Here is a 15,335-nt window from a genome sequence, read left to right as displayed (position 1 = left end):
TCTATTAGTAATGAGCATGTGTAAGCGCCTATTTTGCCTGGCCCGAGCGTGTGAATGTTGATTGTAGCCACAGTGGCTGGCGTTGAGCTCTGTGACAAGCAACAGCCGAATATCTGCGCATTGACCAGCGTGGCGTCCACAAAGACCCTTTCAATGTCGTCGCCATCGAACGCGGTCTACAAAGGCAAATTCACCCACAGATGGTGGCCCCAGCTCCCCGGTGAGCTTGTGAGGTACGCCGGTTGCTCGAACGTATCTTTATACGCGCCCTGAAATCATACGATGCTTCAGGCTCATTGCAACATACTATCTGTGGGATCTCTCCATCACAAACTACTGCCCACAACAATGGGACTCGAGGGATCAATGGTACTCAAGAATGGTGTACACTGCGCTGCGCGACGCCGCTGATATAGAGACCAAGTTCATGCAGATATGCCCGCAATGGAGTCTGGCCAGTGAGTGCTCAATGTCGCTGCTGGCGATGGATCTAATGCCTTACAGTGGAGACGCACCTATTCTGGCAGCAAGCTGTCGCGCTGATCGACCCTCTCGATAACATGGGCCAATTTGCTTTCGCTCGCATGAACCCGAACTCTGCCCAAGTTCCCCAAACACTCCGACTCACCCCATACCGTCATTTCCGTAACATCACTATGTGCAGTTGCTTCGTATGCCGCATCAATTTACCAGCAACAAATCAAGGGCTAGCGCATGCGAAACGGACACAACATACACCATACCTTGGGACTGTGCCCGTATGCCGCGATCACAACCGCAAGGGCGCCTTCTGTGGCCTATGTCTACGTGAGGCCGACGCGCAGCAAGATACCCTCATAGTCTGCTGCCTGGAGAACGAGGACGAGGAAAGCTGGCCCGGTGTCGACGCCACATGTCGTTCATGCCGGAGTGAATGGCTATGGCGTAGGGTCTGCAACAGCCCCCGGGACCGCGATGCGATTGGCGGCTTTAAGTTCAATAGCCCGGATTGGGAGACGCGTCAAACTGTTGACGGGTTTATCGATCTTGCCGAAGGAACTATCACTGATGTCATAACGCTGGCTCAAGAAAAGTATTGGCTCCGACAGTATACGAAACTTCCAGAACTACTTTCTCAAGCCCTCGCTGCATCAAGATACGTCGGATACGAAAACGAAGCAGCCGACGATGATCTAACGCTCAGCGAACTGGAGGCGGAAGAAGAAGAGGATGCCGATTTGATGCAAATGACGGAGGAGTCGGGAGGCGTGCGCGAGCTTGCGATTTCGGATTGGGCACGAAACCGCATCCTCGACGGTTTTTGGTGGAGTCCAGCGGATCAGTATTACGGAAACTTCGTGCCCAATCGTCCCCGCGTTGTGAGAGCGGTTCACCCCTGTCCTTGGGCGTTGGACGAGTCGGAGGTTCAACGAGATGGCGCAGAAGACCATCCAAGGCAGGCGATAGTGACAGCAGACATACCCCCATCCTACGCTCTATGCGAGCAGGCCTACAACGCGTTTCAGCGGCAACAAAGGACTATTCTATTCCCTGCCATGAGAAATATCGTCAGGAAGCTGGTCATAGAATGTGGCGCTGATGGTGTTGATCCCGCTGTCAAAGCTGCCCGTATGACACCCGAGGATGTGTTGGCCGAGCTGAGAGAGGAGGCAGTCTGGTATGACGGTATAGATTGGCTAGAGAAACGGAGAAACGCGCGAAGAGACCAGGAAGAGGCGAAACTAAGAAGGCTGAGGGAGGAGGGAAGCGACGACTCTTCGTCTTCAACGAAGAGCGACGGGTCTCACACAACAAGCCCGGTTCTCTCCACTTCAACTCTGCAGACAACACCTTCCCCCCCGCCAGTGGATAATAAAGACGACTCGAATATAGATACCCACTTGGGACGAGTGACAATCGCCGTGGCTCCTGTGCTTGATCCCCCGCGATTATTAAGGTCGATACCGTACATTCCCATCACAATTTCAAACCTGCCACAATATAGCCTAGAGGCATTCAAAGCGGTACGTTTTCTTACTTTTCAAACGACGCGATTTGCTCATCCCTTAATGATAGGTATGGCGTGAGGCGTGTGCGCCCTTGTATCATTGCCGATGCCGAGTCTGCGAACGCGCTCAAGCAAAGGCGAGCGGAGGAGCTGTTGCCCCGATAGTCGTGCCCACTCAGCAAGCCTCTGCGCCATCAATCACGGCCCCGCAGAAACCTCTCGAAATACGTTTGGAAGCTGCAATCGACTTGGACGGCGGGCGTATCAGCGAAGATGGAGAGGCGGAAGCGGAGGAGGAAGAGGAGGAAGACGACGGCTCAGATGTTGCCGAAGACGGATCTTCCTCTGAAGCCGCTTCCCAGTTTTCACCAGCCAGCACGTCGCCACCCCTGCGGTCGAGAAAGCGATCAAATGAGGTACTCGACAACGAAGATGATCTTGATGCAGAGGGTGAATTGGACGAGAACGACGAGAACTCGACTACTCGGATAGCGACTCTTGAGAAAGCGCGGCCGCGTGTCCTAAGGATATCGGAAATGCGACAATCACCTCCTAAAAAACCCAGAAGAGGGGGTTCCTACAATTCAATAGTCTCGCCTGGCCGTTTACGCAAACGCGGCTCCGAGGAACTAGACGACGCTGAAGATGACAACGAAGTTAAAGGGAACGGGACCAAACGCACTAAGGTGTCTGCAGATCCCACTGCGGACCATGAAAGCCCTCCAAGCTCTTTGACAACGTCACTACTTGCTTATAGTGACGGGGACTACGAGAGCTCACCTGACGACTGCTCTGACATATCGCTGTAGTATTGCTTGTCGATGGACTGTTTGCGACTTTGGTTTGGTCTCATCTCTCATCTTTACTTCAATTGATTACAGCTTTCTACGTGTATAACTAGGGACTGTCGATGCTTCTCCTTCCATGCCTTCCCCGTGCTTTGAAGTTTCATTATTGCATCTTCCCTTCATCTGTTCACTTACAGTCGACGGTCCCAAAAAAGTCCAAAGTCTCACCCGTGTAGCCATGTGTTTTCTGTGAAGATACTTATCATTCTCAATTCAAAATACTTATACGCACTGTTTCAATATATAGCCGCAATTATTTTCCAGCAGATCGCGAGAATATTGCACAGGCGATCCGCCGCAAGAGGTTCGTGATGGGCCTGCCACTGCTTTCTTGGAAAAGTGACTCGAGTCTCTAGGTTTTGACTCATTTAGGACAACTATGACTTCGCTCTCCATTACATTCTCGGTTCCGCCTGTCGTACGCGACTTAAAATGAGTCGAAGTACGCTGTTAAACATCACAGTGACTAGACATGGTGCGGTTAGGGTCTATTCGAATCTCCGTATAAATACGCCACATGACCCTCCGATTTTTTGCCAGTTCGAGGTGTATTACAATGGTGTGTCCAGCTATCTGATCTCCACTTTCCAATCAATAACCATTTCTTTACAGTCGCGTTACTCTCGTGGTCGCGGTCGAGGTATGTCAATCAACTGGCAGGCCAACCAACGAAAGAGCGCGAGCTCGGCCCCAGGGTTAGCACTTGCATCTGTTCTTTCCGAGTCGCATGAACTGATTTCACGATGTAGTCTCCAAAATAGCGCAGCCTTGGGACAGACGCTTCACTTCATCACGAAGATCAAGTTGCAGGAACTTGAGAAGCAGCGTCTAGCTTTCGAGGCACACGCAAAAGTCCTTGAGGAAGCGAACAACACCACCGATCTCACGCAGCGGGTTGAGTTGCTTCTCAAGGCTGTTCGAGATTGGAGTGGATCAGGTGGATTCAAGGATCCCACCGCGAAACAAATCGTTGGCGGCAAGCTTGACTTGGAACACCTTGATCTCTGGCTGCGCCAGAGTAAGAAGGATCCGTGCTTCAGTCCCAGCATCATTCGACACTGGGGTGACACCCTGGAGGCGCATATCCGACATAACCTGTCTCGCTTCAAATACGCGCATCTTTTCGGAAGCTTGCTTACTGAATGGACTGGGAGCGGGGATTCCGTCACTGGACTTCTAGACGTCGAGGCACCCGAAGCATCGGCTTCCAGCACGCCAACATCTCAGGAGGAGTTCGTGGACATGGGGAGGAAGGAAATGGTGGAGCAGATGGAGCAGCTTCAAGAAATTATCTTCACGCCCGCCGCGATCGACGTGCCCGCGTACCACTCGTATCTGGATGGCCTTTTCTCGACTGACATCGGCAAGGAAGTGCTCACGTCCGTCAGAGATAAAATCAAAGCAGCCTCTGTCCAACTCCAGCACGAGCGGATTACTGCAGCTGATATGTCTTGGACGATTCAATCGGCACTCTCATCGGACTTGATGAACGAAGCGAAACGCGCGACGTTGAAGGAGATGGCTGCGAGTACCGTCGTTCTGGAGGAATTGGCGAGTGTGTTAACGATGCGTTTGGCGGACTTGGAGTCATGGACATGGCCTGCAGATGGTATCCTCGTCGATATGCGCCGTGCTCTGAACGGGAAATACCGGGCCTTTACCGATCCTGATATTCTCGATGGCCTCTTCCTCGAGTACATTGGCGTCAAGTGGCAAATCACCTTCAAATCGGCGTTCCAATCGGTCTTCTCTTCTAAGCTCTGGAAGCCATCCATTCCCTTCATTCCCCGCAAAGAGCTCGAACATCGCCGCCAGTTTATCAATGCCAGTGAAGAAGCCTTCCGAGGTAGCTTGGAGAGCTCTCGGGTCGATAACCGAAAGAACCACTTCTTTATGTCGCAGCTCACCAACAGCACAGTACGACGCCATTATGATGACGGTAAAGGTGAAGAATCTGGAAATGAAACACTCCAAGCCATACAGATCAAACAACGCCTAATACATGTCATGATGACTGACTGCCTCCTCAATACTGCTCTGCATAAGACACATACCGTCGTTCGGAGCGACTTCGAATGGTTCGGCCCATCTCTCCCCCACGATTCCATACTGGCTACCCTGGAGTACTTTGGCGTCTCCAAATCGTGGTTGAAGCTGTTCAAGTCCTTCCTTCGTGGGCCCATCCGTTTCCAACAAGATCCCTCTGGTGTCGTCCGTGTGCGCGAACGCGGCACGCCTGTCAACTACTCAATTTCCCAGTTACTTGGCGAGGTCCTTCTTTTTGGTATGGACTTCGCGGTCAACCAACGCGCCAACGGCCTGTATCTCTACCGTCTTCACGACGACCTGTGGTTGTGGGACCCGGATCAGGAGCGATGCGAAGCTGCTTGGGCGGAGATGTCCAAGTTTGCCTCCATCACCGGTTTGAAGTTCAATGAAAAGAAGACGGGCGCAGCGCGGGTTGGAGGAGAGCTCAGTGCGAAGCTCCCTCGTGGGGATGTTCGTTGGGGATTCCTCAAGTTCGATGTTGAGCAGGCTCGCTTCACCATTGACCAAGAGGATGTCACGCCTCATATCGTTGAACTCAAGCGCCAGCTCGCTGCGACTAAGTCTGTCTTCGGATGGGTAAACGTATTCAATCGATACATGGCCTTCTTCCGGAGGAACTTTGGCGGTCGCCCACCAGCATGCTTCGGGCAACCTCTCATCGAGGACATTATAGATACCTTTGCGAGGATCCAAAGGGAACTATTCCCGGACCACGTCGGTGGCGCGATCGGGTACCTCCAATCCTTGATCAAAACACGGTTCGGGGTGGACAACATACCTGAGGGATATTTCTACTTCCCTATCACCCAAGGGGGTCTCGAGCTCCGCAATCCTATGATCGAGGCCTACGCTCTACAGAAATCAGATCGTGCAACAGATCGGGCGAACGAACGGGAAAACTCTGACGACAACCTGCTTCCTACGGAGTTGTTTGTCAAGCAGATGGAGGAGAAGGACAAGCAACATTATCGAGACCACCAAGAAAACTGGGACTCCGGGCGAACGACGAAGACGTTCCAGCTGGGCGCACCGGATGAGTTTATGTCATTCGACGAGTACGTCAAGCATAGGGAAACGCTCCTCGAGCACTGGCAAGATCTCTGGCTGGAGATGCTACGGGTACCCGATCCCCGCGATATCACTCTACCCCCTGTGCTTCAAGCGCTACAGACGGGGTCCGGCAACGATTATTATACTCACTACGTCCTTGCCCTTTACGGCGAAGAATTGGTGCGGATGTTCGGAAGCCTGGAACTAGTCGACGCAAACTTGATTCCAGTCGGAATGGTGGATTTGTTCAAGACTTCAAAATTGAAGTGGGATCAGTAGACTCGATGCCACTTGCCACCCTTCTTGGAGTTGATCGCCCGCACGAACGACATAGCATTCATAAACATAACGCCTCTCTTTTGCAATCAAAATCATCATGTACACTAGATCACACCCCTTACATACCAATCACAAATCCAATGGCTCTTACATCCTGAGTACCCCGTGCCGATGAAATCGCAAGAATAGCATATAGAGGCATGATGTCAAATTATCGTAATACACCGTTGAGGCTTGCTGTATAGCCTATCGTTGCTTGTCGTGACCGTTCGTTATCAGTTCATAGGTTTCTAAATCGTGGGGGAAGTGCCTCTCGTCGCCGCATCGGTTTATTCGCCTGTTCCGGGTTATAGAGTAGTAAAAGAGCTTTTGCGACATTATTCGGCGCATCAACTACTTGCGTTTGAGCATAAGATGGTGGTCCATACTGTGTGGCGACATGAGCCAGACCCGGAATTCTTGTTCCATGCTGAGAGTACATAGGTATGGACGGTAGGCTTGAATATACTGGCGGCGTTGGTCTACCGTGTGCAGGCCGGCTTGGGCTAGGTGGTAGAGCGTAGGGTAGAGCTTCATGGCTTTCTTGCGTGTCTCTGGGACCTGCTCTTGAAACGTCCGGGGAGCGGTAAAGTACAACGGTATCCTGATAATATTTGTCAAATCAGATACACAATCGCATGAGAAAACCTTCACAATACCTTCGGGCGGCTTACATACGTTAGAAAATCCTCGCCGGGTTTAAGTCGAGGTTCTTCTAGCCCAGCCATTCGGAATACCGACTCGATGAATTGAGCGGGTTCGTCGGACATATCGTGATCGTGATAAGTATACAGGTATTGTACAGGCGTTTCTCGGTGAGGACATCCTGGTTCTTGTTCATTTAAACGAAGCAATATGCCACAGATGTGGTTGCTAGTCTTTGTGCGGGCAATGGGGTGGTCACGGTTGGATGCCACATCGTGCTTGGTGCTTACACGTGCCATCTTTCCGCCTCTCAGAGGTCAAGATCAAAGCGCGGAACCATGCCACCCAGGAGAAGGCTAGGCTACTGAGCGCGGTACAAGGGCTGTAGAACTACGTGAAGTGATGAATAAGAGCAATCCACAATTAAGGTTAAAACTGATTGATCTACTAACGTAAACACGCAGAGGGGACAACCATACCGAGATGTAAACATGAGCGGTAGATTTAGTGAGCAACAGCCGCACTGCGGATAGATGGGATGAGTTGGACATGTCAATGTAGCCAGACGACCCACAGATTTTTGGGCGAAAGCCCTGCAGGTCCCGCCTAATATTTTAATCGTTACTCGGCTCAACCTTGTTTTTCCTCCAGAGGCACCTATATTTGGGTATGGAAACCTGCAAGCAACCTGTAACAATCCCTTGTGTCGACGCCACATCCAAAAGTCTATTTTCTTCTTGTTTCGAAATTAATGATTGATCACGATGGACACGCAGTGCTCGTAGTGACGTCCCTCGAATTTTAGCGCGTCAGCTGTAAAATCCTTGAATTTCCAGGTCAAAATATACTCACAGAGGGTATCATCAACCCGATTCTCATGTTATCGGATTGTTGCGCGTGAGGCGGTCCCTGGGTTCTTCAGCCCCGGTTATGCAGGAATTGGGTTGTTCCCCGAAGTGCATCTATGAATATACATCACAATCTATCAGCAAGCGAGGCGATTAGCAGATGCAGCATGTGCGACCACTCACGTTTGTGGTTGTGCCCAAAATGGGCTATTGTTGACCATCAAGCGACCATTGAAATATACTCGCGGTCTTGAATGGACTGCTGATGAAGGCGGCGCAAAGTGCAAATTGAGTTGTGTGACTGCCAACTGGTGTGGTAGAAACAAACAAGCGCTTTGTTTGGCCTGGACGCGTTTCTTCCAAGCTCTCTCATGACCACGACATTCTCCCTCAAATAACAAGTCCCTGGTGCGTGCGGGGTCGATTTTCACCATTACGCGGCCCATGTTGAGCTCAGGAATCAGATCAAATTACGGTCGCAGTGGATCACACCATTTACACGGCTTCGCTGACTACAAATGGCTCCTCGACGTGGTGCTCCGTCTCTCAATACATTGAGCCCCCAGGATTCGGCATTGTCGACGAACGCACAGCAGTCTCCTGCTTTCCTTGGATTACCTCGTTCTGCGTCGCCGTCGTCGGGATTCACTCAATTTCTTTCAAGACCGTCGAAATGGTTTAATCGCAGCGTCTCGACTTCAAAGATAACTCATAGCACGTCGGAACCCAGGTCCAGCACTAGTTCTTCTGGAAGGAAGCACAAGATATCCCGTCCTACGGACCCGAGGCCTATACTCGATCAAGTTTACGGTGGAGGAGGGAGTCGGTGAGTCGCCATGTCTCGCGCTTTTCCACAGAAATTTGGGCTACATGCGTCGAGTTGGTGTTTCTGGCGCGTTCCATCTTTCTTGGCATCCGGTGCGCTGTATCAGAGCTCACCAATCGCTATCCACAGCTCCGTTTTGGATCTCTCCTCAAGACACCCGGGGTCACTGGACATCCCAAATCAACCTGTGCCACCATCACCTTCTACCCCTACTGGATCGTCTGGTGGATTGGGCGACCTCCGGGCCATATCACGTCGAGGATGGTCTAGGTCGGCGGACGACCTGGGGAAGATATCTCCGACGAATCTATCACCGATCAACACCAACTTTCAAGAGAAGGTAGCCCAATACCGAGGACGTAGCGACAGCAGTGCTAGTGGCGTCTCGCCATCGACCCCTTCATCTCCGGCAAGTCTCATCAATGGGAGACAGCCATTCCCAATGATCAAACCGTCCGTGTCCGTGTCTCCGCCACGAAGCTCTACCTTGCCAATGCCAGCGCCGCCATTAGCCATCTCCCGTTCAGCAGACGAATCTTCAGCTACGCAACCTCCTCATGTACATACCCGTTCGCATTCCTTCACACCCAAACTATCTTCCAAACTAGCCGCTCCTCGATTTGGTCCCCCTAGTCCTGTCAGGAAGGGTTCTGGCTCATCAGAAAGAGACTTTCCTATGATGTCCAAAGACCTTGATAAGTCGATCTCTGGAAAGCCCTTCACGACGGAGCCCGCGCGTTCTACAACGCTTCTAGCGCCGCCTCTCATTATCGAACCAGCAGAATCCGTCGAACACGTAGTAGAGGACGCGGTTGTTGAAACGAAGCGATCTTCGCAGATCGTCTACCATAGTGGCTTTATAAATCGCTTGACTGAGGCCAATGCCAACTTCTTTCGGCACCCACCTGACTTATCTTCCGATCGTGGTTGGAAACCCTTTAAGCTCGAATTGAAAGGTTCAAAGCTCTATTTCTACAAACCACCGGGAGATCGGAGCGCTGCTGTCAAAGCCCTATTCCCTTCGGAGTTAGTACCTGCCGACCAGGAGATCGAGGAACCAGAGGAACACGACATTGGAGGCGCTTCCTTGAGACCTCACCGGGAGGGCGATGGGTCTATGGGAAGGAAGAAGAGAGCTTATTGGGGGCGGAGCAAACACCCAGAACTTACTCTAGATCCCAGCGGGCGGGTAATTAAAGGTTCCTATGAAGCATTAGTCCACGAAACAGTTTTCGCCACCACGTTTTTCAAAGAAGCCGCCGACAGCCAGCAAGTCAACTCTCAGGAACGGTGGAAGGACTTCGCCACGTCCATCCTCCTTTGGATACCCGACCTAGTCAATCGTTCGAAGTTTGAAACGGAGTTCACCAGATGTTGTGCATATCTCATCAGCGGGGCGCCGGATGAGAAACGCGAAAGCGAACGTGAAAGAGTTTTGTGGCTGGCTCAAGAATATTTGAGATGTCACGGAGAACCTTCTGACTTGCCTTCGTGGGAGGAGTGGCGCTCGGAGACACTTCCTGAAGCAACTTTGGTAGTCCCGATTCACTCCAGCGGCCTACCTACGTCTTTTTCAGCGCAGGCAGTTTATGCTCCTACTCCCCTGTTGTCGAATGAATCCCCTGATCTTGGCGCGTTCTCGCCTCGGCCGGATGGTGGCATTCCGAAGGTGGCATCTCTTATGGACGCACTGGGGATGGAACCTCCTCGGCCAGCCCCTTCTTCCCCTTCCTCGAAGTCAGTATTGGATCAGAGGACTTTTGAACCCCACTCTCCCTACAACGCGTCTCCTTCCCGCCAAACAAAATGGAATGCCCTTCGGCTGGAGGGTCTTTCGCGATCCGTTCTTTCTACAATCGACCCTCGTTTACTCGCTCAGAGTTTAACTCTCTTTCATCGTTCCATCCTTGAACAAGTCCCAGAGAACCTTACTGTCTCATCAATCCTATCGAATGCCACCGACAATGAGGCCATAGCAAATCTTTTTGGAAGCAACGATCATCCCCACTGGTTGACGAAATTGATTTTACTACAGATCTTGGGGCCTGATTCCAGTAATTCAGCCAATCCCGCTCAAAGCTCTTCCCCAGGTAGCAGTTCAGAGGACCATCACATCCAGACTTCACGAACCCATTCTCGGTCAGAAGCCATATCCACCTGGACTCGAATCGGCGAGTTGTGCCGTTCTGCTGGTGACGAATGCTCGTGGAGAGCCATCGCGGACGCCTTGCGCAGCCAACCTGTTGCACGATTGGAGAAAGTCTGGAAGAGGGTGGATCCACAGGCCTTAGTTGCTGTCGAAACCTGGGTATACCCCAATGCCGACGGAGAATGGGTGGGCATCAAAGAGCCTCGCGTAACGCCCTGGGGTGGTACCATTAGGGACCACATCAAAATGGCTCTAGACGGGGCGAGGGATGGTGGTGACGTGGAAGAGCAATGGAGATTAGAAGCTTTCGACAAGGCGAAACAGTTATACGAGAAGATAAGGACATCGTTTTCGTTGTGCCCTCGACGAGCCACTGTTAGTGATGGAGGAGACGACGATCTACATTCGTTGATCACCTTCTGGCGGGATATGTCCAGTCAACGTGGCGGTAGTGGAGGCTTAGCTGCCAAGTTCCAGCGGTGAGTATGCCTATAGGAGATTCGATCTGTATTCATTGTGTTTCTCAGCGTCGACCAGTTTATGTCCTTGTCTCTCGCGGCCGAACCTCGTCGGAAAGGCCTCTTTGAACCCCATTACTGGACTCGACCGCCCAATAGCTATTCCCCCTCCGCTGCCCTTATCCCTCTCATCTTCCCCGAACCTTTACCTGCGCTCAGTCTCATCGATCGATCCTCTGTCCTGCGAGGGCGTCAAGACAGTGACCCGACCGACTTGCAGTATATTCGGCTGGAGGACCGCAAAGGCCGTCGATCTGATATCGGTGGATGGGACTTCGCTGGCATCAGGCGAGGCGGTACAATGATCCCCGTTTTTGGAGGCGAACTTGTGCTCGTTGTTCGACCTGGTGCAGATCCGGCTGCTTCATTAGGCTCCCGCCCGCCGTCGCAAGCCCCTTCGCGTCCTCCCAGCTCCGTCGTCGACGTATCTCCTGGGGAGAAGAGCGTGAGTCGCGCTCCATCTATTCGAGTCAAGCCCGGATCTTCGCAGAGCCTGGAACGAAAGACTAGCATGGCCCGACGCAATTCCCTCCCCGCTATCTCGCAACGACAGGACATAATGACGATCTCGGAACCCTCTACGGAACCGCCGCTCCGAGTGTTGGTGCAGGCAGCGACACTCAATGCTTTAGTGCAAATTCTTGTACATGGATTGAAGAACGTTTCCGTCTCGGTTGCTGATGACAATGGTGAAATGGCACTGAAAGAAGGCAAGACCCGCGAATTGTTTATGGACTACGGAGAATTTTCGACCGTTTGGTGGCGCGTGTTCCGAAGCTTCGTCACGCCGTTGGTGTTTTTTGAGGTCAGTATAGAACCGTGATAAGCATTAATTCACCTCTCCTGACGCGCCTTCTAGCTCCTTCGCAAACTATACATTTCTTTCCAGCCACAGACGCACGAAGCGAAGGACTACTTCGTCCCTATGCGGAAACGGTCTGAAGTTATCCAGACTCTGAGCGAATGGATCACCAATGGCGGAGGCGCACAGGATATCCTTGATGACCCACAACTGTTCAACTCCATGAAGTCATTCCTGGAGAGCGAGATAGACCACGCTATGAACGGCATCACTGAGTGCGATGATGTGGATGTGGTCAACTCTTGGTCGATCCTCCTCGAAGAGAGGACTTCTCTGGGGCGAGCTTTTCACCTCCAGTCCATGCGGCCCAAAGCTTTATCCCCTCAACCTCGTGGTTCGGCGGCCAGAATGAGGAACATCAGTAGTCGGGATGCTCCGAACCTTGATCAAGTTACGGCAGAGGAGCTTGTTGAGGACATTGATGGAATGGCCTTTGCGGCGTTCAGTACCGTAACGGACGAGGTATCAACATTGCGGTTCAGATACTATGAGAGGGCTGACCGCTTGTGTTCTTAGGATCTCTTCATCACGGCTGACTTGCTTGAAGTGCAAACGGCTGACCGCATCGGGTGGTTTCCTCAACGAGAGCTTCCAACCAGCGAGGAAGTCATAGAGATACAGACCATTTATTCTCACTTCCAGGACGTGGAACCTTCATCTTTCATTTCCGAGATGGCCCACGAGAATTTCTATCGCCTCCTGCCCCCTGGCGTTCGAAGTTGTGTCCGTGCCTACACAATCATCCGTAAATGGTTGATCTCCAAAATAGTCACGCCACGACTAGGCGTACGTGCTCGGCAAGCTCGTTTGGAGCTTCTGCTCCAAGCCATTGAAGTTGCTCGCCTTCGCAGCTTCTGTCTACCATCCTCTTCAAACCTGCCGTTGTCTGACCGACCTTGTACCCGCTCGTTTGTTGAGACCGTCATCACCTCTGCGCTCCTGAGCATAGAGAGCCGGATGTATCACCGAGTATGGCAAAACATCGCTTTGCAGCGTGGTTGTCAATGCGATTCTCTGAGCTCGCTACTTTCGAAGTCATCTATCGAAGCACCTACGTCCCGAAGGTCATTGATAGTTGACATCGGATGGTTGATGGAGCGTATGCTTGAAATCATCGCCCTTCCGGATGTACTAGATTCTTCCCCCCCTGGCAACCTCCTGGTTAACTACGATAAGAGACGGTAAGTTTCGCGTTCCGTGGTCTAGATCTTGACTAATTTCGCCGTCAGCCATATTTGCAATCTGATCGCTGACGCGCCAACGTCATCGTCAAGTCGTACGTATCCTCAGCGCGATAGTCCACTTCGCCGAGGATTGGAACGCCTGAACAATATCGAGAAAGAAGCTGCGAACGTACAATTCGATTACCGAGCCATCAAAGACGAGGCCCAGCGAGAAGCCGCTCAGATGCCCGTATCTGGCTCCGTATCCGCAAAGAAGGTCTCACGTCCATTCCAACGTCTGGTGATGCTCCAATCAGAAAAGTATCGACGAGACAAAACCCTTCGCTTACGCCTGCAGAAAGAGAAGGCTCAGGAACAAGCAAAGAACGAGAAACGTGATGATATCCTTACGAAGGCGATGCGCCCTAGAAAGCCACCATCATCGGCGGCCCAAAAGCAGCATCGAAACAAGAAGAGCATGTCCGCCTTCCTACAGTTTATGCGGCCAATTTCAAGTGCTTTTGGAGCGGATGTTCAGCCTACTTCCTTGAAACGGTCACCTGCCGAGCTCGACTTCATACCTTCTGGAAAGCCCACGCACGTCATAAGCCTTGTTGACACTCGCACAGCCCAGTATATCAATCAATCCAGATCATTCACCTTTCAACTCGACACGGAGGATGGTGGACATTATTTACTTCAGGCGATGAACAGACAAGATATGATCAAGTGGATGGAGACTATCAACCGTGTTGCAAAAATAGCTGCCAAACGCCGCCTTACTTATCTAGGAAACGCACTGAAGCCACAGCCTTCTGATCATATACATGACCACCCTAAGCAAGGCTCTGTTGATCCAACTGCTGGTACGTGATCGTGATCTTTAGATGATTCCTTGGGCGCTTACAACTCCGATTATGTCCAGTCTTTGGTGTTCACCTTGAGGTACTGCTTCGGCGAGAAGTCTCTGGAGACGAACCCGTCCCCGCTGGGACGATTCCAAAGGTCATCCAGGAATGCCTCCACGAAGTAGAGTCTCGCGGATTGACAGAAGTCGGAATATGTAAGTTGTTTTGTCCATACATGTGACTCCTTGTTGATCATCTTCGAGATCGAATTGCTGGCGCGAGCTCCGAGATCAACTCACTCAAAGAAGCATTCAATCGAGGTCAGCTATACATTCCTCTCTTCCCACAGCATCTAACCTTATTATCATTCAGGAGAGAACCCCATCAATCCAGACACCGACATCCACGCCGTGTGTGATCTAATCAAGACATGGTTTCGCCTATTACCAGAGCCCATTTTCCCATCATCGGCCTACTATGAAATCATTGAAGCAATGCGTGCGTTGTTTCCGATCCATCGCGTTTTCGTAGCTCATCTTGTTTCAGAGCTGGATGACCTTGACGCGCGTCTGACCAAAATACGCGAAGTTGTCCAAGGACTGCCTACAGGCAACTTTGATATTCTGAAAAGAGTAGCAGAACATCTTGATAAGTGCGTGCTCAATCCATCGTCTTTGGAGAAAGCTAACGTAGATTCGCAGAGTTACGGACTACGAAGAAAGTAACCAAATGACGGCTGAAGGGTTAGCCATCGTATTCAGCCCCAATCTCTTACGTGCTCCGCACAACGACTTCGTGATGATTCTGGCCAACATGGGCCACACTCATAAGCTTGTGAAGGCACTGATCACCCATGTAGGCTTTCCTGTTTTCTGATGCCCTCACTGAGTGAAACTAAATCTTGTCGCAGTTCCACACCATCTTTGATGAAGCTGATCCTGAGGTCGATGCTGATCAAGATGAGTATGACTCTCCGATTATGGAAGAAGACGAGGAGGATGAGAGTAACGACGATAAAACATCCTTTACTAGTCCGACCCAAGAATCTGAACGCTCGACGCTTAACCCTGGATCATAATGTACTATACTTGCTCCTCTAATCATCTCACCCCACGGAACCCAGCACTCTTTCTTGTGGAGATACCTAAGCAATCTATGTGTATTCATACCATCACCATCCCATTCCATCGCCCCTTCATATTTACATGTCCCTCCTTGTTCCAT

At 51.4% G+C, this 15,335-nt stretch overlaps 4 protein-coding genes across 4 annotated transcripts; 3 read left to right on the top strand and 1 right to left on the bottom strand.

Moving 5' to 3' along the window:
* Nucleotides 1-153: 153 nt before the first annotated feature.
* On the top strand, nucleotides 154-2,796 carry PC9H_008210 (uncharacterized protein; the record flags this gene model as incomplete). Its single annotated transcript, XM_036777725.1, has 4 exons — nucleotides 154-233; nucleotides 292-458; nucleotides 505-2,003; nucleotides 2,056-2,796. The coding sequence occupies 4 exons, from the start codon at nucleotides 154-156 to the stop codon at nucleotides 2,794-2,796; spliced, it is 2,487 nt and encodes an 828-aa protein (XP_036631345.1).
* A 595-nt stretch (nucleotides 2,797-3,391) lies between these two features.
* PC9H_008209 (uncharacterized protein) lies at nucleotides 3,392-6,213 on the top strand (the record flags this gene model as incomplete). The annotated part of the gene is made up of 3 exons (XM_036777724.1): nucleotides 3,392-3,394; nucleotides 3,448-3,530; nucleotides 3,585-6,213. 3 exons carry the CDS (start codon nucleotides 3,392-3,394, stop codon nucleotides 6,211-6,213), a joined length of 2,715 nt encoding a protein of 904 aa, XP_036631344.1.
* A 393-nt stretch (nucleotides 6,214-6,606) lies between these two features.
* On the bottom strand, nucleotides 6,607-7,022 carry PC9H_008208 (uncharacterized protein; the record flags this gene model as incomplete). Its single annotated transcript, XM_036777723.1, has 2 exons — nucleotides 6,607-6,856; nucleotides 6,907-7,022. The coding sequence occupies 2 exons, from the start codon at nucleotides 7,020-7,022 to the stop codon at nucleotides 6,607-6,609; spliced, it is 366 nt and encodes a 121-aa protein (XP_036631343.1).
* Nucleotides 7,023-8,263: 1,241 nt separating this feature from the next.
* Nucleotides 8,264-15,189, top strand: BEM2 (rho GTPase-activating protein; the record flags this gene model as incomplete). The annotated part of the gene is made up of 12 exons (XM_036777722.1): nucleotides 8,264-8,571; nucleotides 8,701-11,199; nucleotides 11,248-12,043; nucleotides 12,098-12,562; nucleotides 12,617-13,281; nucleotides 13,330-14,129; nucleotides 14,189-14,326; nucleotides 14,375-14,431; nucleotides 14,484-14,609; nucleotides 14,658-14,763; nucleotides 14,813-14,966; nucleotides 15,022-15,189. The coding sequence occupies 12 exons, from the start codon at nucleotides 8,264-8,266 to the stop codon at nucleotides 15,187-15,189; spliced, it is 6,282 nt and encodes a 2,093-aa protein (XP_036631342.1).
* Between the last annotated feature and the right edge of the window lie 146 nt (nucleotides 15,190-15,335).

Source organism: Pleurotus ostreatus (genome assembly GCF_014466165.1).
Source record: "Pleurotus ostreatus strain PC9 chromosome Unknown scaffold_5, whole genome shotgun sequence".
NCBI classification, from domain to species: domain Eukaryota; kingdom Fungi; phylum Basidiomycota; class Agaricomycetes; order Agaricales; family Pleurotaceae; genus Pleurotus; species Pleurotus ostreatus.
This window is presented reverse-complemented; position numbering and strand designations above follow the sequence as displayed.